The sequence below is a fragment of the Culex pipiens genome, chromosome 2, assembly GCF_016801865.2.
Source record: "Culex pipiens pallens isolate TS chromosome 2, TS_CPP_V2, whole genome shotgun sequence".
Taxonomy (NCBI): Eukaryota; Metazoa; Arthropoda; class Insecta; order Diptera; family Culicidae; genus Culex; species Culex pipiens.
The window spans coordinates 96,857,374-96,884,153 of NC_068938.1; the positions used below are offsets into that span (position 1 = coordinate 96,857,374).

The window sequence follows — 26,780 nt, forward strand, 5'->3', positions numbered from 1 at the left end:
TGAGATGTGAGAAAAGAAGGAATGTTTTTTTTAATTAGTTGAAGTTTAAGCTTGATACCTGCTTCACTTTCGGAAATCAATACAACCCGAAAGTTGAGCCCACAAGTGCTTAGTGAAGTCCGTTATTGAAAAGACAAAGAAGGATCTTGTTACGTTACTTTTTTTTCAATTACAAATCCTTTAAGAAATACTGCTAACGACGAAAATATAGATTATTTTTTGTATAGGGGTGTTTTAATTACTTACTTGTATTGTTTAAAGAAAAAGTAGTACGTACATTGTCAAAAATACAATAATACAAACGAGTTGCGAGTAGAATAAAAAAAACTCCGTTTATTCATGTCTATGTTACGCAAAATCAACGAACACTTTCAGTCGTCCCTGGCATTGCCTTTTGTGTGCGCGCCATTATCCAATCCTCACGGGAGGACCACCGATGTACCCTCTAGGATATACAACAACCAGGTAATGGCTTACACTAAGCTGTTCCCCCGCTAGCCGCTCCTCCCTACAGTTCCGAATGTTTGATTATGTTCGATTCCGGGAAGCCATCACCTCCGCCGCCGCCGTCACTCCCCGCCGCCGGATGGTGCAGCAGCAAGTTACTGTTTGATTGGAGCTCGTTACTCTCGCAAATGTTGGACGAATGTTGGCTGATATGTAGCTGATGATGTTCACTTTGATAGCGGAGGACATCGCTCGTAACCGATCCGGTTAGCCCCTCCTCCAGCGGTGGTTCCGCGCCCGCTACCGTAACAAGCCGGTGTCGGCTGTGGTGCCGTTCCGGTTTGGTCTGTCGAACGCTGTCATTATCGTTACTGATATGTTTCGATTGTAGGAGGGGTTCCGCCGCCGGTCGGTTCCACCACCGCTCGTCGTTCCGTCGGAACCACCTGTTGTACACCTGGTATGGATCGATCTGCCAGTGTTTGTGGAACGAGATGGCGCCTGGGTCCAGCGTCTCCGGCGCGTAATCCGACGGTCGGGCCTGGTGGAACAAAGGGGAATGGATTGGCCGCACTCCAAGCCGGTACAGACACGCCGCTATGATCATATCGTCCGGGGACGTGGCCGAGGGACACTCGCAGTGGTCGAGCAGGTCGGCGAGGATGGCCACGCTGAGGACGATGCCGCCGCCACCGGTGATGTAGTTGTAGCCCTGGCCGTCGGATTCGCCCGAATAGGAACCGGTAGCGTCCCGCGAGAGCAGATGATACCCGTACCGTTCGCCGAGGTACAAATCGACGGAGGGGTTGTAGTGGCCCAGGTGATGCGCCAACGCTGAGGGACTGGCGATGGGGGTGCGTGAAAAAGAAGAGAAGGAGAAGATGTGAGAATTACGATTGGGGTTTTATACGTTGCAGAGGAAATTTGGTGTTGGGCACGACAAAAATCATCAATGTATCTGCAAATTTAAAAAATTGGAATCAATTGAAACTGTGTATGATCATTCAGTTTTCTAGTAAGAACATATTAATGCTCTGCCGCTCCAATCTAGTCCGTCCCATATGTATTTTGTCAAAAATGAGAAACTTAACAAAAGTCTTGTTTTTAAAAATGTTCTTTTAGCCTATTGAGTAAAAAAATATGTTTGTTCTAATAATTCCAAAAAAATATGACTTTCGTGCTGTCCCATAACTATGCAAAATAAAGACAAGTCAGTTCCTCATATAGTAATTGTTTAAATAGGGTATTTGTCCCTATTTTGGGCCTACTAAGCCGAGCGCACTTTTTATTTCTGGAGTTTTTTTTTAAATGGACATAAAAACCAAATTTTAAATTTTTGCTTTTTGGGTGTTTTTAGAACCGCCTTGAGTCAGGGGTATTCAAAAACACCCAAAAAGCAAAAAATAATAATTTGGTTTATTTTTTTTTTTTGTTGGGTTTAGAACCACTGCGACCATAGGGTTGATCTATTGCGGTATACCCATTTTATTATCGCATATTTCAGGATGACACGTTACCATTAAGGGTAGCTGTCATTGACTGATAATGCGGTATCTCCCAGTTTGGTGAGATTTCCAGAATGAAATCAACAACCTTGCTGGGGTTTTCATGCCAGATCTCAGCAGGACTTAAAATTGCCTTGTTAAGAATCCACCTCCGTCTGGCATATAGAGCGCTACAGTCACATAATAGATGTTTTGCAGTTTCGGGTTCACAGTCACAGAACCGACAGATATCAGTTTGACTAAGCCCAAGCTTCTTCAAATGATATTTTGACGGACAGTGTCCTGTTATAAGTCCGATATATATTTTTAGGGTTGTTTTGTTCATTGTTATCATTCTTTTTGATTTTTGTTTTGAAGGAGTTATGAACTCTTTCGATTGTCTCAATAATTGTGTTGTCATCCATTGTGTTTGAATCGTTGTTTCTTCGTATTTTGTAAATTCCATTGTCAACACACTTTTCGAGATCCCGCAAAAAGGCTCAGGCCCTATAAAGGACCCATCCGAGCCTTGTCTAGCAAGAAAATCAGCTTTTTCATTTCCTTCTATTCCTTTATGTCCAGGAACCCAATACAGGTGTACAAGGTTTCTAGAAGCAAGCTTTTTTAGGAGTACTATACATTCCCATACCAGCTTAGACCGGCATATGGGTGATTTTAGAGCTTTTAATGCAGCTTGGCTGTCTGAGAAAATGCAGATTTTAGCATGTCTGTAGTTCCTTTTCAGGCAGATTGCTGCACATTCTAATATTGCATTCTGTGGTACTGTTTTCATCTATATTTTGTGTTCTCCTTAGCCTTAGTGCACTCTTAGCAGCTTCAATTTGCACATATTGGTGCAAGGGAAGGATATAAAATGATGCATTTAGGGCTTTGGATGGGGTACTACGCATAGCCCCCGTTATTGACATACATATTAACCGTTGGAATTTTCCTAATCTATTTTGAGCAATTGTTTGTTTTGTTTTTGGCCACCAGACGAGAGCGGCGTATGTAATTCTCGGTTTTATTATAGCAGTATAAATCCATTGTATCATTTTGGGTTTTAGACCCCAAGTTTTCCCAAAAGTTTTCTTACTGATCCATATAGCATTTGTGGCTTTTTTAATAACCTGCTCTAAATGTAGATTCCAGTTTAGTTTATTATCTAGAATCACTCCCAGATATTTAACATTTGTGGAATATTTTAATTCCAAGCCATTAAGCTTAAGTGTTTTTAGATTTAGCTTTCTTTTATTCGTAAACGGAATCAAAACCGTTTTTGCTGCATTAATTTTTAAACCTTCATTTTGACACCATTGTGAGGTAAGGTTAAGTGCATACTGCATTCGCTCAGAGATGATATGGTCAAATTTTCCACGGATTAATATAACCACATCATCAGCAAAACCTATTACTTCAAAACCTGTTGTTATTAACTTATCGAGGAGATCATCCACAACCAGTGACCATAACACCGGGGATAGTACACCGCCTTGCGGACATCCTCTTGTGGTTCTCACGGTTATGGTTGACATCCCCAATTCGGCAAAAACTTCTCTGTTGTCTAACATTGTCATTATCCATTGCACTATGCAAGAGTCGAAACCTCTATTTTCCATACATTTTTTTATCGAGTTGAACGATGTGTTATCAAAAGCTCCCTCAATGTCAAGAAAAGCTGCAAGAGCAATTTCTTTCACCTTCAAATTGTTTTCTATTCTTTTTACCAGCTCATGTAAAGCAGTAATTGTTGATTTATTAGACTGATATGCAAACTGAAACCTACTAAGAGGTCTAATTTTCAAAAACTTTGATTTTATGTATTCGTCTATAATTTTTTCCATAATTTTGAGCATTGTTGATGTCAGACTTATTGGTCTAAATGATTTTGGAATTGTTTTATTTGTTTTCCCTGCTTTAGGAATAAATACAACTTTAGTTTTGCTCCAAACTTTAGGAATATGTCCTAATTTAAGACTGCCTTTGAAAATTGTTGTAAGGTATTCATTAAGTTTTTTTCCTCCGTGTTGTATAAGAGCCGGAAAAATACCGTCCAAACCCGGAGATTTGAACGGCTCAAAAGAATTCACAGCCCATTCTACTTTGGATCGAGTGAATATACGGTTTGGTAAGTTGAAGCTTCCCATTGTGATGTTATTTGGTCTACAATCATCAGCTTTTTCACCACCAACAATTTCATTAGATACTGTTTCGGATCCAGGAAAATGAGTTTCCATCATGATTTTTAAAACTTCTGTATTTTCTTTTGTGTATGTACCATTTTCTTTCTTCAGGCAACCCAACCCGTTTGAGTGTTCTTTGGAAAGAACCTTTTGTAGCTTGGCTACATCTGGGGTTTTTTCAATTTTTTCACAATTCTGTCTCCATGTTTTTCTTTGTGATTTTCTCAATTCTTTGTTGTATGTAGTAAGCGCTTTTCTGTATAGGTCCCACTGTTTTGATTTTTTTGCTTGTTTAAAAAGTCGTCGACTGGCTTTCCTTAGTTTCTCAAGAGTTTTATTCCACCAAGAAACATTTCGGTTCGATTTTTCTTTTCTTAATGGACAACTAGAATCAAACGCTGACATGATAATCTCAGTGACGTTTTGAGCTGCTTTGTCCAATTGGTTTTTTGTTTCAATGTTTTCAAATACCAGCCCGTTTAATTTTAAGTTTTCTTTATATTTATCCCAATTGGTTTTTTTAGGATTTTTATAAGATATTGTCATAGTTTCACCAGAGTCGTATTCGAATTCAATTTGTCTATGGTCTGAAAGAGATTCCTCTTCAGAAACTTTCCAGTTTTTAATATGTGTTGTTATAAAAGGACTACTAATTGTAATATCTAGAACTTCTTGTCTGTTTTTTGTAACAAATGTAGGGTGATCTCCTTTGTTGCATATGTCAATGTTATTTGCACATATGTATTCATAAAGGTATTCGCCCCGATTGTTAATATCGGTGCTTCCCCAAATTGTATGATGGGAATTGGCATCGCATCCAATGATGAATTGTTTATTATTTTGCTTGCAAAACGCTATAAAAGCTACAACTTCCGGCGGAGGAGATTCCTTATCATCCCCCGGGAAATAGGCTGAAGCAATGTAAGCTTCTGTTTTTCCACGAGCTGTAGGGATTTCTAATTTTATTGCAACGATATCTTTTTGAGTATACTCTGAAATTGGTGTAAACTTTAAGTTTTTGTTTATAAGTATTGCTGTTCTAGGGTTTTCGTGTGTATTATTGTATATAATTTTTGCTTTTTGAGTGTCTAGTCCAAGAACTTGTCCCTTATAAACCCAAGGTTCTTGAATTAAGGCTATTCCCAAATTTTCATTAGTAAATTTTTGGCAAAGAATTCCTGAGGCACCTCTTGCATGGTGGAGGTTAATTTGCACAAATTTAATTGATTTGCCCATTTACCTTTATTTTATTTTTTTATTTTTTTTTTAATGATGATTGTTGTATTCCTGGCCACTTGAATGACCAGAGGAACGGTTGTGTTTGGAGGATAGTGATGATGACCGGTCCACCTTGGCCCCGGATGATGTTGAAGAGCTATGTCCCCTAAAGGACCAAGAACGATATCTAGACCCTGAGTTCTCGGTACTACTCCTATCCTTCGAGTCAAGATAATCGTTCTTTTGCTCGCCGGAACGTTTCCGGTCTGGGTATTTGGAGTTTTCTGGGTACTTAGTTGTCTTAGAAACGTTTCGATCCTTTGGGTCCCCTGCTCGAGTGCTGTTTTTTACCATTGTTTTAGTTGTCTGGTCCATTACGGCCCCAGAATGGTTTTTGTTATGTTGAGCATTTTTAGAGGACGTTTCTCCTGCCTTTGAATCGTGTCTCCTACTTTGGCCCGGTACGACTTGCTCCCCTTGTTTTGACAAAGAACTTTGTCCTAAGGTTTCTATACGTGGTGTCAATCCAAAATTTTCGCGAAGCGAAAACGTTACGTGACAAATTCCCCTCTCGGCAAATTTCCCCTCTTTTTGGTGCACGCTGGTTGGATGAACGAACGTTTCCCAATCAGTCAATCGAGAGACGTGAGATTGATGTATCTAAAATCACCCCCACTCCACCTCATAATTTTCGGATCGTCGATGAGCCAACAAAACTCGGCTCGGTCGGTCCCGAAAATTCATTCTATTGCTGGACGTCGACGAGAACACATCAGAAGCAGATGGCCTGGGGCCCGGTAGCAGACGGCCTGGAGGTCTGGGAGCAGATGGCTTGGAGGCAAGGACCAGCTACCAGGATGGCAGTCGCGGGAGTCGATCATTGGAACTGGCCACCACCTGGACTGGAGTGGCCAGAGGCCCCAGGGATGTTCCGATGGAAGGACATTTTCCGGACCGTAAGAGTTGGGGCAATATGGGTATCAAACTTTATGGTTTTTGAAACCGGACATGAAATTTGACATTTCGGCAGTAGTGGCCATAATCCGGAGTGGCCGGAGGCCCCGTGGATGTTCCGATGGGGGGACATTTGCCGAACCATAAGAGTAGGGGCAATATGGGTATCAAACTTTATGGTTTTTGATACTGAATATGAAATTTTACATTTCGGCAGTAGTGGCCACAATCCGGAGTGGCCGGAGGCCCCGCGGATGTTCCGATGGGGGGACATTTGTCGGACCGTAAGAGTTGGGGCAATATGGGTATCAAACTTTATGGTTTTTGATATTGGACATGAAATTTGACATTTCGGCAGTAGTGGCCACAATCCGGAGTGGTCGGAGGCCCCGGGGATGTTCCGATGGGGGGACATTTGCCGAACCATAAGAGTAGGGGCAATATGGGTATCAAACTTTATGGTTTTTGATACTGAATATGAAATTTGACATTTCGGCAGTAGTGGCCACAATCCGGAGTGGCCGGAGGCCCCGGGGATGTTCCGATGGGAGGACATTTGCTGGACCGTAAGAGTTGGGGCAATATGGGTATCAAACTTTATGCTTTTTGATACCGGACATGAAATTTGACATTTTGGCAGTAGTGGCCACAATCCGGAGTGACCGGAGGCCCCGCGGATGTTCCGATGGGAGGACATTTGCTGGACCGTAAGAGTTGGGGCAATATGGGTATCAAACTTTATGGTTTTTGAAACCGGACATGAAATTTGACATTTCGGCAGTAGTGGCCATAATGTGGAGTGGCCGGAGGCCCCGTGGATGTTCCGATGGGGGGACATTTGCCGAACCATAAGAGTAGGGGCAATATGGGTATCAAACTTTATGGTTTTTGATACTGAATATGAAATTTGACATTTCGGCAGTAGTGGCCACAATCCGGAGTGGCCGGAGGCCCCGCGGATGTTCCGATGGGGGGACATTTGTCGGACCGTAAGAGTTGGGGCAATATGGGTATAAAACTTTATGGTTTTTGATATTGGACATGAAATTTGACATTTCGGCAGTAGTGGCCACAATCCGGAGTGGTCGGAGGCCCCGGGGATGTTCCGATGGGAGGACATTTGCCGAACCATAAGAGTTGGGGCAATATGGGTATCAAACTTTGTGGTTTTTGATACTGGATATGAAATTTGACATTTCGGCAGTAGTGGCCACAATCCGGAGTGGCTGGAGGCCCCGGGGATGTTCCGATAGGGGGACATTTGCCGAACCATAAGAGTTGGGGCAATATGGGTATCAAACTTTATGGTTTTTGATACTGGATATGAAATTTGACATTTCGGCAGTAGTGGCCACAATCCGGAGTGGCCGGAGGCCCGGGGATGTTCCGAGGAGGGGGGCACATTTGCCGAACCATAAGAGTAGGGGCAATATGGGTATCAAACTTTATGATTTTTGATACTGGATATGAAATTTGACATTTCAGCAGCAGTGGCCACAATCCGGAGTGGTCGGAGGCCCCGGGGATGTTCCAATGGGAGGACATTTGCCGAACCATAAGAGTTGGGGCAATATGGGTATCAAACTTTATGATTTTTGATACTAGATATGAAATTTGACATTTCAGCAGAAGTGGCCACAATCCGAAGTGGCCGGAGGCCCCGGGGATGTTCCGATGGGGGGACATTTGCCGAACCATAAGAGTAGGGGCAGTATCGGTATCAAACTTTATGGTAATTATGAATCTAGTGAATATTGGGAAATTTGAACCATACAATGTAATCGAAAATTTCAACAACCATCTTGCAAAGTTCTTTGTCATACTGGTCATGTGTAACATAACCACCTGCACCTTTTTTTGAGAGCTTCTTGTCCCCCGGGTTCATGTGGATTCTTTGATTCAGACAGTCAGAAGCTTCGCTCAGTGTGCCCAAATTTTCATGATCATTTTGCGTGTCTGTCTTACTTGTTTTTTTCCGGATGTTTGTTTGGCCAAATTTGTAGTTGATATGGAACTTGTTGTCCTTGAAGTGGTTCATTGATGCATCATCGACGGTGAAAAGCCATTCGACATGGTTCTCGAACAGAACTCTCCTTTCGATTATCCTCCAGTTTCCCGTAAACAGGCCGTCATTCTGACTCTCGATGTATATTTTGATTGCTTGATCGTCATCGGCCACACTCTGCGGGAAGAATCCGATCAGCACCTCCAGTCTGGGAATGTTGTTTGCATCGATCGCCACTAGCTCAGCCCCTTCCCACGGCTTCATCACTGATACCAAATTCTCCAACCATTCAGCTGTCTGGATATTTTGGCAATTGATAACCAGACAGCCATGGCGCTGCCAACAGTTGGTAAATTTGGGTTTAAACATCTCTTTTTGTTGCCGAGTGACGTTGTACAGTATGGCCTCCTGCACGGTCTGCATTTGCTTGTCGGTAAGTTGGCGCTGCGGGTAGTCCAGTGGAAGTATGCCGACACGTACATACTGCGCCACTTCGTTGTACTGTGCTGGAAGTTGTGCCGGCGTAGCCGCCGGGATTCCTAGGCGAACATTGCCCAGGCGCGTGTTGACGCTCGTGTGAGGAGAAAATTCTTTTTTACGTTTTTGGTTTATAGGACCTTTTAAAAAAAACTCCAGATTTGATGTATTCTCAAAGGCTGCTATAGGCAGCCTTGCTTTTATTACATGAATAAGTTGGTTTTTTAATGCTAATGCTCTTACTTAATCACATTTTTGACGAAAATACTTTATATTTCTGTATAAGCCCGAGAAACTGAAACATTTTTTGTCCCTATTTTGGGGATATTGCTTCTAGCATACGACCTTCTTTGTACATATTTTCGGCCTACCTTCTGATTTGTTGAAATCTCGAAGCACGTGGCGAACTTTTTTGACGTACACTGAAAGCCCGACCGTGGTAGTTTTAAGAAAATTTGCTAAAAATGCTGCTTATTAAATTAACTGTGGCTTTTTGTTGAAAGTAAACGCAAATGTGGTAAAATGTACCATACTTCCACAAAATTGCATGGTAGCTAATACGAAATCATTATCATTCTCTCCATAATCGAGGGTTAAAATTACCATACCGCTCTCGACATAGTAAAACTGACTGCGTTAATCAGTCAATCCAAGCACGGAATGTTTTTAGCAAAAATACGTCGGTGCGTGTTCTCAATTTAACCCTACAATATGGTAGCAACTACCATGGTTGGGTTTTCAGTGTACGGTTCAGCCCCAGCTCGTACAGTACAGCCACACAAATTCGGTCTACAAACCTGGAGTTTTTTTGAAAAGGTCCAATAAACCAAATTTCCAGTTTTTGCTTTTTGGGTGTTTTTAAAACCGCCTTGAGTCAGGGGTATCAAAAAACACCCAAAAAGCAAAAACTGAAAATTTGGTTTATTGGACCTTTTCAAAAAAAAAAAAAACTCCAGAAACATGCTCAATCATTGTGATGTTTTAAGCCACAAATCAACATTAGAACGATTGATTTCACTTGCATTACGTGCATAATTAGCTTGGACATGATTTATATAATTCTTCATGAGTTTTAAACATAATTAAACATTTGTTGCGTTGCCAAACAACAACCGCGTATTATGCAAGAAAGACTGTAACTTGTAAAAAGCACACACACACTATCACAATTTGTAGAAGTATTAAATGGACTGAATATAGAGCCATTCTCTCCGAAATGTACGAATTTATTAATCAGTTATTTCAGTGATTGGGTGGCAGTTTGGTGATTGTTTTTTCAACGGGATTGTGCAACCCATCAACAAAAAAATATTGCCGGTGGTTGGAGATTCGGGGGACGGCTCTCATTCGTGTGCTGAGCGATGAAAGCCGTGACGCTGAGTGTCAACAAGCGGTAAGCAAAAGTGGTGAAAATTTTCGCCCTAATGGGCAACTAGCGATTTGCCAAGAAAAAGTGAAGAGTGCTTTTTTTGCTTTATTTCTAATTTAGAAGGAAAAAGTAAATTATTCATGCCTACCAAAATGAAGAAAATGACTGCTCGTGGCAGATTCCTGCCAGATTTGGTGAAATGCTCAATTTCGTTGAATTAAGTTTGATAGACCCAAAATAGGTACATGGCCCAAAATAGGGACAAATACCCTATTACAGAGTATGTCTTTCAGAATACGTACTGTCGTTCTACGCATAATTGTCCTATGTTATTATTGGTCAATTCTGACTTTTTGTCATTTTTGGGTTTAGTTTGAAGTTTACTTTTTACTCAATGAAAACAACACCAAGTCTGTTTGTCCCATCATTGTACTTCTACGCATAATTGTCCCACCAAGTATTTTCCTTCACGAAATCATCAGTTTTACGAAGTATTGTGTCTTGTTTATAGCAAGAGGATTGTTGTATAGCAAGAGGATTACAAAAAAATGTTAAACTGCTAACTGGGATGAATAGGGAACTACGGGACAGTTATGCGAACATGGGTTTGATCCTGATTCTGGAAAAGATCCCATCTCCGACAAGCGGAGTTTTTGAAATCAATTTCAAGGGTTCAGCAGTTGAGATTTGTAGTCACATGTCATTTGCCTCTGTAGTATTTGAACAATTTCTGTATCGTTGCTGGTCATATTTTGATATCTAGAAATTTTATCAAAATCCGAAATAAACAAATTTTTATCATTTGGTGATCACTATTCATACTTGTAAAACTACCAAAATAAACCTGGAAATGACAATTGAACCAGGTTGAACTACAGATTGTTAAGGCAAATAGATTGGCCAATCTTTGACAGATCCAAACGCGCTGGACACCAACCGCCCTTTACGCCCAGCAAAACTAGCAGTGTTGCAAGCGCAAAACATACGTTGCCAGTGCCAATTTATTTTGCATCGACCAATCTGTTTGCCTTGACAATCTGTAGGTTGAACCTCTGGAGTAAATGTTCAAGCCTAACGCCATGATTCGAATTCCCGGACGCTTCGAAACCCGGACACCTCATCTTGTTTTATCAATTATTTGGATATAAGTTTGCATTGTAAATCTCTAAACTGTGTTATTTGATGAATTCTAACGTCAATTTTCATTTAAAGTTTATTTGAACGCTGTAGTTATTGTCAAAACAATTAAATAAATTAAAATTATAAAATTATCAAACATGTGAAACATTTCACTGAAATATTTCATAGGCGTCCGAAGCACCGGGAAGGCAAAGCAGAAATTTATGGTTTTGATTTCCTTAAATTCTTGCAAATTTTTATATAAAATATCGATTGTTAACAGAGACCTAAAGAATGCCATTCACTAACATTTCAATTCAAATTTGTGCAATTCATAAGCAAAATCGAGTGTCCGGAATTCGAAGCAAATGTGTCCGGATTTCGAATCAGCCTTTATCAGTGTCCGGGATTCGAAGCACAACAAGTCATTTTAATTTTCAAATTCTGATGAAAAATTGTTAGAAAAGACATATTTTGCATGCATTCTCTTAAAACTGAAACTTTTTACTATATCCTGGTAAAATAGGCAAGTATTTCTAATAGCATTCTTATAACAAAAATGATATGCTTCTAAGTGTCCGGATTTCGAATCATGACGTTATGTATGGCTCAAAAGTTGCGGGGTTTAGACTTCTAAAACATAAAAAAAAAATCGAAAATCAAAAAATACGGGAAATTGTGAAAGTTTTTGTGATTAAAAGTGAATTGAAAAACTCGCATTTTTTTCCGTGTAATAAATATTAAAACAAACATTTCGCTAAAATCTAACTTTCGGTGGCGTTATCTTGAAAACGGAGCCCTTTATCAAATTTGGTTCGCATGCATGTTTTTTAAATGATTTAAAAAAAAATGACGGCTCATTCTCTACCAATACCCTATTTGAAACTTCAATCGTGAACACCCTCCCATGAACCAATAAAACTCTCCAGTCTTTCGTCTGCATTGCTGGCATTCCTTTTGACTGAAAATGTGCGTTTTCCGGTGCGGTTTGTCATACGACTAGTATGAAGGCCCGAGTTGGGCCTGGCTACACGATTTACGACTTTGGTCGTCCTCGTCACATTGATTGGGCACTGGACTGAGTCCATTTTCCTTCCTGACTCGAGTCCGTCTTCTTCCAGTTTTCGACAATTAGATGGTTCACAGAAATGGGAAATTCTCCAATCAAGCATAGGAATGGGTGGGTGAAAATCACTGACCAGCGGGTTTCAGGGCATGAATAATTCCTTCCCTGGTCCTCCGATTAGGTGAGTTATGGCACCTTTAATGTGGAAGGGTTTGAGTCTGGTAGGGGAAGTTGTTTGGAAATGGTCGGTTAATTTCTACCGAGCGCAAAACAATTTGCATCCAAATTGGTTCTGATTATATTCGGAGCAGAGTAGAGCCACGGTATTTACGTAAAGTATTGCAGGAGTAATTATTTACTTCTTTTGGAAACGATACACGTTGTATTTTGTATTCGTCTAATGATTAATTTATTAACCCACATATTTTTCAATAACACAAATTTCGAAAAATATTCAGTAGGGGAGAGTGGGGAGACTTGATCCCCTTTTTTTGTATCGCTCATAACTCTGTCAATTTCTCACAAAACTATGATCTTTTTGCGTGAATTGAAAGCTTAAACATTCAACTATGTTTGGCTGATAAGGGTATTTCATCAGATAAACTCTTCGAATCATGCCAAGCGTTTTAAAAAAATATTTTAAACCGGCATTTTCAAAATGTTGGGGGTAATTTGATCCCCCTTTCAACTTTTTGAAGAAATCTTAAGCAAAATGTTTCTTATTCATCCAAACTTTTAATTTTCTATTCGTTACAGCAATTTAACATTAAACCTGTACGTTTGTGTTCAAAATATAACAAGTTTAGCATGCAAAATATTTGAAAACTTAAAATTTTCTTTTTTAGACCAAAATTGAGCATGTTTACAAAAGCTGGTAATTTTTGTTTACAAAACTTTTGAAAAATGGTTCAAACTGCAGTAAGTTATGTACAACTATACTAAAGGAAACTATGTACGAAAACCCAGCCCAATTATTTAATCTTGAGGCTGATTCAAGTGAATGTAAAAATGCAGGGATCAAGTCTCCCTAAACGCACTTTTTTTAAACAATTGATTGTAAAAATAGTATGACGATAAATTTAACGTCAAATGCGAAAGGGTTTTGGAGTTGATAAGTTTATCAAACAATTCATGTATAAAAAATATTTTTTTGAACAATTTTTGAGTGCTTTCTATACTTATCAAAACAAAGAAAAAAGATCTCTTGGAAGTTTTTTGCAGCACTTTTTAGAAAAATGTGTGTAACTCAATCTAAACATTTTTTAATTTTTTTCTTTGTTTTCTACAATGAGTTTTAGTTAATTTCGCACAACTTTCTAGAACAAAGCTAATTGTTTTACCCACATGCTGACGAGATACAGGCTTGGGATCAAGTGTCCCCGGGGATCAAGTCTCCCCACTCTCCCCTATCTATATTTAAAGTGAAAATATTAATATAAACATCCCAAAAATTCACCTCAGAATGGTGTCATCGTCCACCAGCATAATCCACCTGACGTCGGTGAGGCCCGGATTGTGGCGCAGTTCTTCACGGACCAGGTGCAGAATTTCCAGCGTTTTCGCACAGTGCCCTATGCTGGTGTTGGGAATGCTCGTCCCTATCGTCGGAATGCTGGCATCTGAGCGGAAAAAGGAATGTGGTTCAAAGTGAGACGATCAATGTTTGATATTGATATGGTTCAATATATTATAGAGTATTGTTAGGATAGTAGAAAAACGCAAAAAAAAACTTGATAAAACTAAATTGAAAAATTAAAAATAATCCCAAAATCATCTTTGAAAACTGAATTTCTTCTTCGAACAACAATTATTTGTATTTTTTCCGTGTATCCTAACTCTTTCTCATATATAATTGCACGGAGAGAAATACTTTTTTAAAACCAGCAAAAAATAATAACTCTTACCCCCGGTGTCGCTGTACAGTCGCAGGTGCTGGACGTACTTGGCCCAGGTGTTCAGCAGCACCGGGACACGTTCGGCGTGGAACTTTTCGCACGTTTTCACGGCGAATAGAATTTCCGCCGGAGTGGAGGCCACGGACGATGGGGCCGCAACAGGTGGCTCCGGATGCAGCTGATAAGGGATAAGGGAAGGGGAAATGTAATAAATGTAGCTGTGAGTGTATGAGCGTGAGTGTGTGTGTGTGTTTGCACTCACACTTCTGGTAAGGTTATTGAGTTTATTGGGTGAACGATTCCGCGCTGCAGCGGTAATTTATTTACCGATGTTTGAGTGCATGAACTTACGAATTTTTGCAGTGGTTAACAAACCTTAATTTAAAAGTAGTTTGAAAACGTTTAAATATTTATTCTTGTAAATTTTCTTTTAAATCTTGAAAAAAGACAGTCGAAATTTGGTTTAAATCGTTTTGCATCTGGAATTGAGTCAATAATTATGTCGATAGCTCCTGTAGATTTTAAAATACATAAATGTATGCATAAAAATATCTCGACGCACCAGAATAATCGTTAGAAACCCTGTCGTATTGTAAACCATTGCCATGAAATAGCGCTTTAAAGATACAAATTTAAAATTTCCTGTGTGAAGTGGATGGATGGTCCACGATTTTAGTATGATATTTGAATAAATGCAGTCCAGACTCGGTTATCCGAAGTTCGATCCGAGGTTCGATTATCCGAAGGTTTGTATAGGGTTTCGTATAATCGAGTCATGACTGAAATTTAGTTATCCTATTCCTTAATTTTCTTACTGAGCAATTCTCTGCAATTTCAGCCTTTGGATATTTTTTTTAATTTTTTTATCTGTCTGAAACTTTGTAGGTACCTTCCCCGTGACCAAAGAAGACATTTTTTTCCATTGGTTCGTCCATATAGTTATCCATACAAATTTGATAACTGTCCATACAAAACATATAAATATATATATTGAAAAATCTGCATCTCGCGAAAAAAAAAATCATTGAATTGGTGCCTTATTTTTAAATCAAACAACTTTCAATGACAAACTAGGGTTGGACTAAACTTGCCTAATTGGATATATGGGCTTACAGATATGACCTTAATTACATTGCTCATAACTGATAACAGTACTTTTTTAGTGTGGCAGAAACCTGGACAGTCAATAAGCTTACGTAAATATCAAAACAAGTCAAATTAAAAAGCTGCCGAAGGCAAACTTATTGGAAATTGGTCGAGCTTGATGATAAAAATATTTTCGAGACTAAAAAATCAAGCCTGTCATTCAGAAATCGTAGAAAACCATCAAAAACCTATTTTTTAACATTTTTATTTTTAAAACCACTTTATCTTTACAAGGATTGGACATAGCACAATAGCCAATATGTAGACTTTTATGTAAAATTGTCTGAAAAATCTATTCCCACTATCAGTTTTTGAAAATTTTGATGTTTAGACCACTTAAAAAAAGTTTTTGTAAATGATTTTTGTATTTTTTTCGGAGAGTTAACCATCCTGCATTTTTCGTGAGTCTTTTTGTAACATTTTCGGCTATTTCCTCAAAAAATTTGAACGAATCGTGACATCACTTTCAAATTTTACTTTTAAACTTAAAAATTGTAAATTGTCATGGAAGTAGCGTGTATTTTTCTTTCAGTGTATTTTTTCAGAAAGCACGTCCAATTTCCTACAAGTTTGTCTTTGACCACTTTTTGGTACGATGCATACAAAATACAAAAATATTTAAATTACTTACCCCCTTCTCAAAGGCCATTGGCTACATATACACAACAATGGCTTATATAGGCCTAGGATAACATGTTTAAAAAGTTTCATTGAAATCGGAGAGGGTCGGGTACAAAAGTACCAGAAAAATTCTTGATTTGAGCTGGAATTGCTCTATGGGGAAACTTGCAGTTTCATATTTTTGAAATTGCAAAATTCATATTTTATTATTTTATAAAACTAACAACGTAAAATTATAGCCCTGTATGTCTTAAACAACTCTCCCAAAGACAGTATAGTACTAAAGTTCGTCATAAAAAAGATACAGAGTTTTCAAAAGTAGTGTGTTGAAATTAGCAGTGAAACTCACATTTTCAGCCAACATTGCCAAAAGAACTATGAAATACAAAACCATCATGATTGATTTTATATTTTGATGAACCTTACGTAAAATCGTTATGAAGGAAAGTTCATAAGACATTATGTAGCTATATAGCACTTCAATTCCTCAAATATACCTTCGAGAGAGTTGTTAAGGACATCCAGGGCTATATTTTTACGGTGTTAGTTTAATAAAATAATAAAACATGAAGTATGTAAATTAAAAAAAATGTGAAAATGCAAGTTTCCTCTAAGTAATTTCTATACAAATTTCATTCGCTTTGCGCCAATCGTGGGCTTTATTAATCGCTCCCAAATTTTGGGAGGTTATTTTTTACCCTAAAAGGGACCCAACAATGTGTTGCTGAACAAACGAATTTTAGATTCCACCCTACCATACCTTAAAAAGTGGAATGTTTTGTTCCCTAAAACGATTCCAAAAATAAGAACAAAAATAGTGTTTTTGGGTAATTCACTTTTCAGTGACAAAAAGTTAATCCAAAATCAGCATTTTTTACCGTGTTTTTATTTTAAATAAATCCTTACTAATACTTAGAACTTTGCCGAAGACACCAAAACAATCAAAAATTTCTTTGCGCGATACAGATTTTTTTAAACAGTGCTGGTTCGGTAACTGTGTGTTGTTTAGCTGGGCCGTAGCCAAGTTAGAAAGCAGACAAACGTCAAAAAACCAAAACAATCTGAAATAACCGAGGGGTTCATGGATGCTTAAAACATGTTCAATAAATAAAAGAACTTTTTTCAAGCTTCTATTTAATTTCAAGAACCGATGACACAATTAAAGAAATTTGAAAAGTAATAAATTTTAGTAACTTTGATTTTTCAATTTCATGAGGAAAATATTATGCATCGGAGGTCCACTCGAAATTTTTCGGTTAGCCCAGTGACTGGGCTACGTTCTCAGCCCAGTTACCGAACAAGTACTGTATCTACATGCCATTTTTGTACGGACAGCAGTCAAATTTGTACGGATAACTATGGACGAACCGATGACAAAAAATTTCTTCTTTAGTCATATGGAAGGTATTCACAAAGTGTCAAGCAATTAATAAAAAAAATAAAAAAAAATAAAAAAAGATTGCAATTTTTGCTCTCCTTTAACACAAAATTTGAGTACTGCGACCCAAATTTAGACAAATTTGAATCGCCTATTAAATTTCCAAATGCATTTTCTCAATGCAGTCCAGAATCGATTATCCGAAGGCCTCGGAAAATATTCACTTCGAATAATTGAATCTTCCGATAATCGAATCACGAAACAAAAATCGTTGTCTTATTTTTGATGGTTGAGCCACAGAGTAACCGTTGAGCCTAAAAATGACTGATAAACTACTTAAAAATGATTTAGATAATTTCAAATCCAAGATGGCGGCACAAATGGCGGAATGACATATTGGAAAAATGCTTTTTTTATGTTAAATGCAATAAAATATTGACTGAAATTGGGCCGAATTTCGAACTAGATGTTAAAAGTGATGTTGGTGGGTCTCGTGGCGCAGGGGTAGCGGCTTCGGCTGCCGATCCCGATGATGCTATGAGACGCGGGTTCGATTCCCGCCTTATCCACTGAGCTTCTATCGGATGGTGAAGTAAAACGTCGGTCCCGGTTTCTCCTGTCTCGTCAGAGGCGCTGGAGCAGAAATCCCACGTTAGAGGAAGGCCATGCCCCGGGGGGCGTAGTGCCAATAGTTTCGTTTTTCGTTAAAAGTAAGAAAACGAAAAAAAAAAAATGCGAAAGACAAATTTTTGTTGGTCATTCGATTATTCGAAGTCCCATTAAAACCTTCGGATAATCGAAACTTCGGATAAAAAAAAAAAAATAATTCGTTATTCAATTTGCCGCTAGATTTGATCGAAGTGAAATTTCGACTCTGGACTGTATTTCAAATTTTATGAACAAAACTGTTTGTGATACCACATGAGAAGATACGCATAAAATTTTCATTTTTTTTGGGATCCATAGAAGGTATACCAAACTCAAATTTAAACGCAACCTTTCAAATTTAAGCCCCTGTGGGTGCTCCTTTTTCCACTACGCATCAAAAAAGCTTGCCGATGCCACAAGAACAACGCAACGCGCCAACCAACCTTCACCTACAACAATAACCTGTGCTGTGTATTCAATCAATCATAAATTCAAGCATGAATGGGCACCGCGACTGATTCCACCCGAGGGGAAAGTGGGGGGAGAGCAATAGAAAGGAAAAACATTGAAGATTCTCTCGCGAATTTAAACCCCGTCCTGACTTTCACTCCTGCTGGGAAAACTTACACGTGTTGGCCCAGTGGCCACGGCCGGAACCTCACTTGGGCTGGCAGCGATGGCACAGCCTTGGCCGGGGTGGGCGCACAGGTACGAAACCGGCGTGAGGGTGCGGCTTCCGCTGGGGCTGCCCCGATTCCAGGCCAGCAGGGCAAACTCGTGCCCGACGTCGATGAAGAACTCGGTTCCGACGGCCGGACCGCGCGCCAACAGCCCGAGCAGGTGATCGACCAGGGGGGTGGTCAGGATCAGGCCCGCCCGCACCCACGGGTACCGGAAGGATGATGGATTTTTGAAAAACGCAAAATGATGAATAATGGTTGCCTCCCGGTCGTGCAGCGGGTAGCCGAGAAAGTGTTCCTGCAAAGAAAAGAGAAAATAGAAGGGTGAAAAATTGTGGATGGAAAACACTCGCCCGGTTATGAGACGGGGTCCATTAGTGGTGGGAAACCGACGTGCCGCTGCTAGAGGACGGGCAAATGGACTGTTTGAAGGGGGTGACACGGCGAGTAGAAAGTTTGATGATTATATAAATTATAACAATACTTATTTAAGGCACATTTGGTATTTTTATCACGTTTTTAAGGTGGCAAGTTTTGCATATCTTAACAAATATTTTATGAATCCATCCAATTTATACAATATATTGCTTTAAATCAAAGTAGGCTTTGAAATTTGAAGAAGTATTTTTTTTAAATTTCGTAACGCGAGTAAGTGAATGTCCCAACCACAAGGTTGAAAAAAAAAATCCCTTCGAGCAAATAACGATTGCCTGAAGAAATGCCTGATGAGTGTGCTTTGATCTCTTCTTGAATTAATACCCAAAAAACAATTTCGATTTCAATGTGTTTCTATGTTTTTAATGGACGGTCTTTTTTTCTTCAAACTGATAATAAATTCAATTTGGGGCTTACTCTCGTTATGAAATAAAAAAAGTCTCAAGTCTCAAGGAATTTTATGTAATGGGTTAAAAATACAATTTAAAACTTCAAATGCAAAATTTTCATAATTCTGTATGTAAATTTTGAGTACCCGATTCTACGTCGAAAATTCTTCAAATTTGCTTACGCTCAAGTTGACTTTATGTTAATTTAGAGTAATTCCAGCCCAAAACAGGAATTTTTAGGTACTTTTTTCTCGACACTCTCTGATTTCAATGAAACTTTGTAGAGATGTTATCCTACACTTAAATAAGCCATTTTTGTGTATATGTAGCCAGTTTCACTCGATAATGACATTTGAGAAGAGCGTAAGCGTTTTAAATATTTTTGCATTTTGTAATTTAAATATTGCTCTATCTCAAAGCCATTGCATCGTATCAAAAACTGATCAAAGACAAACTTGTAAGAAATTGGACGGGCTTTCAAAAAAAGAAAAAAAAAATATACTGAAAAAAAAAACTCCATTTTGATGAGATTTTTTGATTTTTATGTTTAAAAGTCAAATTTGAAGATGAGCCCACGATTTTTTTCGTTCAAAATTTTTGTGAAAATACCGTCAACTGGGGCGAATTGCGACACATGGGGCGAATTGAGACAGCAGTTTTAACCATGTCAGAGTATAATATTTTGATTTTTCTGGTTGGTTTTGGATAGAACAGACCCAGACCAACAAAATGTGTACATCCATTTTCAAATTTAAAACCTTTAAGTGCTCTTAACACTGCTGTCCCTATTCAAACTGTAGTCCCGATTCACCCCAGATGACGGTAGCCTAAGATGATACAAAAAGGCTCACGAAAAATGCAGGATGGAGCAACTCACCTAAAAAAAATACAAAAATCATTTACTAAAACTGTTTTTTTTAAAGTGCTCTAAACTTCAAAATTTTCAAAAACCGAATACGGGAATCGATTCTCCAGACAATTTTACAAAAAAGTCTCCATATTGACCATGTCTTAAGTCCAATCCTTGTGAAGTTACGGCGGTTTTGAAAATAAAAATGTTGAAAAATAGGTTTCTTGATGGTTTTTGGCAATTTCTATAAGACATGCCGATGATTTCGCAAACATTCGACGTTTCCGAATTCGTCGCAAAGATTTTTCGAAAACGCTGACCGGATTTTGTTCCGTGCAGACTTGATTTTTCTGTCTTGAAATAATAATAAGTTTGTCTTTGACTACATTTCAATTGGATGTATGGGCTTACAGATATAAGCTTATTACATTGCTTATAACTAAAAACATAATATTTTATATATTTTATTTTTGGATAGAAAATTAACTTAAATCACAAAAAAACGAGCTATTTTGAAAAGTGGTCAAAGACAATCTTATGGGAATTGGATGAGCTTTCCAGTAAAAATATGTTCGAGACTGAAAAATCAAGTCTGCCATATAGAAATTGCCAAAAACCATCAAATAACCTATTTTTTCAGCATTTTTATTTTTAAAACCGCTGTAACTTCACATGGATTGGACTAAGGACAGTGGTCAACATGGATACTTTTATGTAAAATTGTCTGGATTCCCGTATTCGTAGGCTCACCTTCAAATTTGAGTTTTTAATTTAAAAATCATAATATCTGATAAAAGTGGAGTGTTTTTTTTTCTTTTAGTGTATTTTTTTCGGAAAGCTCGTCAAATTTCCTTCAAGTTTACCTCGTTGACCATGTTTTGATACGATGGCTTCGAGGTACAGCAAAATTTACGAAATTACGAAATACAAACATATTTAAAACACTTACGCCCTTCTCAAATGTCATTATCAAGGCTGGCTCCTTATACACAAAAATGGCTTATATATGCGTAGGATAACATGTCTACAAAGTTTCATTGAAATCGGAGAGGGTCGGGTACAACCGATTCCCTATTTGACATGGAATTGCTCGTTAGGAAAATGCTTTTTATAAATGAGACTTTTCGAAAATCTGAAAAAAAGTTGAGCCAAATGTCACCAAACTTGGGATTGTTTGTTTTTGAGGTGGGATTTGGTAAAGGTCGATGTCGGAAGCGTGGTCACTTGGGAATGGCCCGAAGGCTATTTACATCATAAAAATTCTAAAATAAATATATAGTGATTTTTTAATTGGCATGCCACAGATCTTAATATTATTTAACACTGGAACGCCCTACGCTTTTCAAACTTACACGGAAGCTCAAGCCTCCAAAAAAGTTGGAGCTAGCTTCAACTTGCTGGTTCTTGAGCATAACTCAACCAATCGCGACGACTCTTTTCTCGAGTTGTAAGGATGTCTAGATGAACTTTGTAGAACTCGATTTGATCAAATCTGCTATTTTTGCGATCAAAGTCTACGCCCAACTTGTTTTGACGCGCTGCCTCCGCGAAAATTTGGCTATTTTTTACACTCGGTAGAAAAGGTTATTTAAGCTAAGTTTTAACAATTATAACGTAGTGTAAAGTATCAAAGTAACAATCCCACTTTAAGCTTTGGATTAGATTTTATTTCAAGGTTTTTTTTTTATTTTAAGCGAAGTTATTTTAGGTATTGCACATTTTTCTTACAAAATTCCTTATCTATTCATCAGAAAACTTATGAATCCTGTACGGAAAATGCATACGATTTCATTTTATTAAAAAAAATCATTAATGTCATATACTCACAACTTGAAAACTTTAGGTAGATTTTGCAAATTTTATAAATATGAAACAAGAAACTTAAAAGAACATATTGAGCAATTCCAGCTCAAATCCGGAATTTTTCTGGTACTTTTGTACCCGACCCTCTCCGATTTCAATGAAACTTTTTAGACGTGTTATCCTAGGTCTATCTAAGCCATTTTTGTGTATTCGAAAATAACATTTGAGGAGGGCGTAAGGTATTTAAATATGTTTGTATTTTGTAATTTAAAAATTACTGTATCTCGAAGCCGTTACGTCGTATCAAAAAGTGGTCAAAGACAAACTTGTAGGAAATTGGACGGACTTTCTGAAAAAAATACACTGAAACAAAAATACACGCCACATCTATGAGATTTTTTGGTTTTTAAGTCTAAAAATTAAATATAAAGGTGATGTCACGATTTTTTTTCGTTCAACCCCCCCCCCCCCTAAAGTGTCCACCTGGTTGATGAATGTTCCCTTATTATTTTTTTATTAATAAATTTTCCTTGGAACACCAAATTCTTAACTTATTCAGTATGGTACATTTATTAGATGTCATTTTCTTTAAGTCCATTTTTTGTCTTCGTTTGATTTTGTTTGCAATCATTAAAGACAATACATTTTTTTAGAATAGCCTAAAAATGTATTGTCTTTAATTTATTAACACTAACATTGGCTAATGAATTATGTTTGATGATGAATCCAAAGTTTGATTATGAATCCAAAGTACAGTAATCCAAAATGTTCGGAACGGTTTACAAATCGGCCAATGTTTAAAAAATCATAGGAAATCGAGAATTGAACATAATGATTTGCTTTTACCTTTATGTGAAAGCTTTTCTTGTGATTTTTCGATTGATGTTTTGATCGACTGTATTTTATAAGTTTGATATGAAATTTTTAAAGAAAAACTTTGACACTTCAAATCCACAATTTTGAAACACTTTTTTGTTACGGATGTAAACAAAGTTTGCTTCTCTCCATATTTTTCACAAAATAATTACTTCACACACTGAAACCAATGAAACTCAAGCTAAGTAATGTTCTATTAATGGTCTGATATCTTTTTTTTTGTAAAAATATCGGTTAAATTCAGGTGGTCCACAACAGGCATTTTGAAGGCAATGTTGTGCTGCTCTATATAAAATAGTCTTCAAATGCACCTTTTGTTTAAAAGTACTATTTTTACTAGTGAAACAGTAAGAGAATGTCCAAATAAAGGTCCTAAAATTAGTAGGTTCAACAGGAAAGATGCATTTGGCCCGCTATTGACAAATTATCACAAAAGAATTCCCAATTTATGGGTGTTCCAATATGTGGGATGACAGTACAACAAAGTACCTCAAAATTTCAATGTTTTAATGCTTTAACTATCTAAATGGCAATTCTGTTCCGATTGTACTCTATTTTATCACCAGTTAATGCTTATCCATTTCCGGGATTAAAAAAATACGAATACGAATATTCATATTTACAATTTTTAGGGCACCCACCGCTGGATTCATAACGGTGACCTCTGGATTGTGAGTCCAGTGCGCGATCCGATTGATCCGCACGGGTGGATATTTACATTTAACTTTAAATATTTCCACTTTTACCTGCCGTTCTCGAATCTTTCAGCTGAGATCATTGCAGAGGTTTAGCCCCATAGTGATGGTGGGGCGCTAGAACACGCTTCACTCTTATGGTCCAGTATCTGCACTTTCGCACTTCCGTAGAATGCTATCCAGTTTCACCCTACCTTTCCAAACGCCAGCCCTCTCATAGGCAAACTGATAGCCCAAGCCTTGGCCAAAGCTCTATGCATTTTTCTTTTCACCGTGCTCAATCCCCTGAAAGCTATCGTTTTGGGATTTCTATCCCTCCCATCACACCTCTAGAAGAGTGAACGTTATTGGCTCCATTCGAGGTGGCAGTTATCCCTTTCCCAAACCCAAAAAAGAAGGTTTCTTTTCGCGGTCGATTGGCTGGTTGATGGTGTTGCTGGCAAGGAGGAGACTCTGACTCACCTGGCGATAATCCTCTTGGGCCAAGTGGTGCACTAATAGACTCACGTTCACGTGGCTATTCTCCTCGCAGATGATGAGCCATCGACGGCCGGTCAGGATGCCGCCGGTCCGGATGTGCTTCAGGATCGGTGTGATGGCCCAGGCGCCCTCGTGGTCGGCGAAGCGCTCGTGCGACAGGTGCACATTTCCGGTGTTGGTGCCGGTGTCATCGGGTTTGATGGTGCCGCCGTTGGTGTTGGTGAAGTTTTTTGATGGGTGATTCTGTGAAAAATGGGGATTTATTTAGCTATCGATATTTTTGGCGATAAGTTAGGGCTTAGAGAGGGAATTTTACGCATCAGGTCTCATTAGGAACATGCTTGTCTATCACAGTTGGTAGCTTCTCAAAGTTTAAAGTAAATTTATTAAAATTTAAATTTATGACAGTGATATACCTCTACGCATTTTTTTTACAATATAAATGACAAAAGTGCCATTCTGTAGCAGAAAATGTGAAAAACAAGAAAAAAAATTGGAAAAAGTGACTTAAAACATGAAAAAATTAGAAAAGTAAAATGTAATGATAGGAGATGGTAAAATAGGCTAAATACTATCAAAAACATTTTTAAACTAAACAGGATAAATGAAAATACTAAAAGTACTAAAAATAATGCAAGAAAAACATAAAAAAACAAGAGAAGTAAAGATTTCCGTAGAGCTAAAATTGCTCAAAATGACCCCCTAAACATGGAAAATAAAAACCTTAAAAAAATTTGGGCAGTAGAGGGTTATTCTAATAGTGGGTGCTTTGTGCCCTCCTCACATTTAAATAGTAATTCTATAAAAAAAGGGCTCACGGCGTGTTTTCTAGAACAAACTTTTCAGGAAAAAATAGTCATCGCTACTTTCAAATGTGTCTTATATGAAATTTTCTCAGCTTTCCAATGCTTCTAAGAGCGAAATGTTTCATCGGGAAATTTCTGAGATATCTCTATTTTAAGTTTTTGCCTTCCTCACCTTACTGAGGAAAGGCTATAAAATCACTCGAAAAATGAACTTCTTAATTCGAACTCGTAGACCTACCTTCACGTATACCTATCGACTCAGAATCAAATTCTGAGCAAATGTCTGTGCGTGTGTATGTCTGTAAGTCCGTGCACCGAAAAAAATGCACTCGATTATCTCCGGACTGGCTGAACCGATTTGGGCCGTTCTGGTCTCATTCGATCCGTCTTAGGGTCCCACAAGACCTATATTAACTATTATGAAGTTTTGTTAAGTATTTCAAAAGTTATGTTAAAATAACGATTCTGGCTAAAGTTTGAAAGATTGTAAAAGGGTGGTTTTTGTAAGAAAAGCCGTCTGATCACACATTTTTAGAAAGGTATTTGAAAGACCTTTCTAATGAGCCCAAAACATTGAAGATCTGATAACCCTATCAAAAGTTATGAGCACTTTAGTGTCATTTGTACACATTTTAGAGGCCGGATCTCAAATATGTTGATGAAAAAGTTGTCCGGATCTATCATGCGACCCATCGTTGGATAGGTAATCAAAAGACCTTTCCAACAAGCCCAAAAGATTGAAGATCTGATAACCCTATCAAAAGTTATGAGCACCTAAGTGTCATTTGTACACATTTCAGAGGCCGGATCTCAAATATTTTGATGAAAAAGTTGTTCGGATCTATCCGGAGATCTGGCTCCCGGGATTTTGTTGATTTGAAACTCCCGGGAAAAATGAACAGATATATTTTTTTACTGCCTTAAGGCTTAAAAATGGTGTTGTTCTAATATTACGTCCAATGATTTTTGGGATTCTAGACCCCATACTCCATGTAGATATGTTGTAAGAAGTAAAATTTAGATAAAATTTGTAGGTTTGACATTCTTACTACAGAAACAAATATGCACATAATTGTGAGGAAGGCACCTACCACCATCGGTGGATTAAGTAACGTTTTGGTTTAAATTCCTTTATTATTTATTGGAAATTTTGTACTACCAGTTCAGAAAACTTATCAAATGATGTGTTTCAAGTGTCATTTACTCATCAAAATGTGCAAAATAAGGCAAGAAACAACTTTGTAGAAGGTTGCAAACCGCTAAACATTTTGAAAATTATGTTTTGTCTGAGTTTTTGAATATATGATATTTATTCAGAAATTAAAATCATAAAACAGTGTAAAAATATAATTTTTGCAAGAATAATTAAATTATTTAATTTTTTGTGTACAAATATCACATGTCTGCTCTGATTTACCCTTTTCAACCGAAATTTTGGCAGTTTTGTGATTGTTAATGGTATTATTAAATTTTAATGAATAAATTTGATATTTTCTTAAGCAAACATTAACCAGGCACATGAATACAAATATGATTTAAAATCGAAAATGTACTACATATTACTGTTGCAAGCTTCAAAAGTCATATTTTCATGAGTATAAAATAAAGATAAAATTTTATAAAATATTTTCTGTTGAAAATGCACTAAAAACATCACAATGTAGCAATAAAACTCGAGTCTTCCAATTCAGAATGCTGAAAACACTGTCACAAACTTTTTTTTAAATATTATTTTAGCAAAAAAAAATCAAACAAA

At 37.8% G+C, this 26,780-nt stretch overlaps 1 protein-coding gene across 5 annotated transcripts in view; it reads right to left on the minus strand.

The window, feature by feature from the left end:
* Nucleotides 1-313: 313 nt before the first annotated feature.
* The window catches only part of LOC120416606 (beta-1,3-glucosyltransferase), a 75,456-nt gene continuing 48,989 nt past the window's right edge, over nt 314-26,780 (minus strand). For all 5 annotated transcript variants that reach the window (XM_052707938.1, XM_039578400.2, XM_039578404.2 and 2 more), the window contains 5 exons: nt 24,201-24,461; nt 18,638-18,988; nt 14,227-14,395; nt 13,779-13,941; nt 314-1,289 (listed from right to left, as the gene is read on the minus strand). In XM_052707938.1, the coding sequence (XP_052563898.1) occupies nt 509-1,289; nt 13,779-13,941; nt 14,227-14,395; nt 18,638-18,988; nt 24,201-24,461 (1,725 nt within the window). In that variant the 3' untranslated portion in view covers nt 314-508. The remainder of the gene's footprint in view (nt 1,290-13,778; nt 13,942-14,226; nt 14,396-18,637; nt 18,989-24,200; nt 24,462-26,780) is intronic.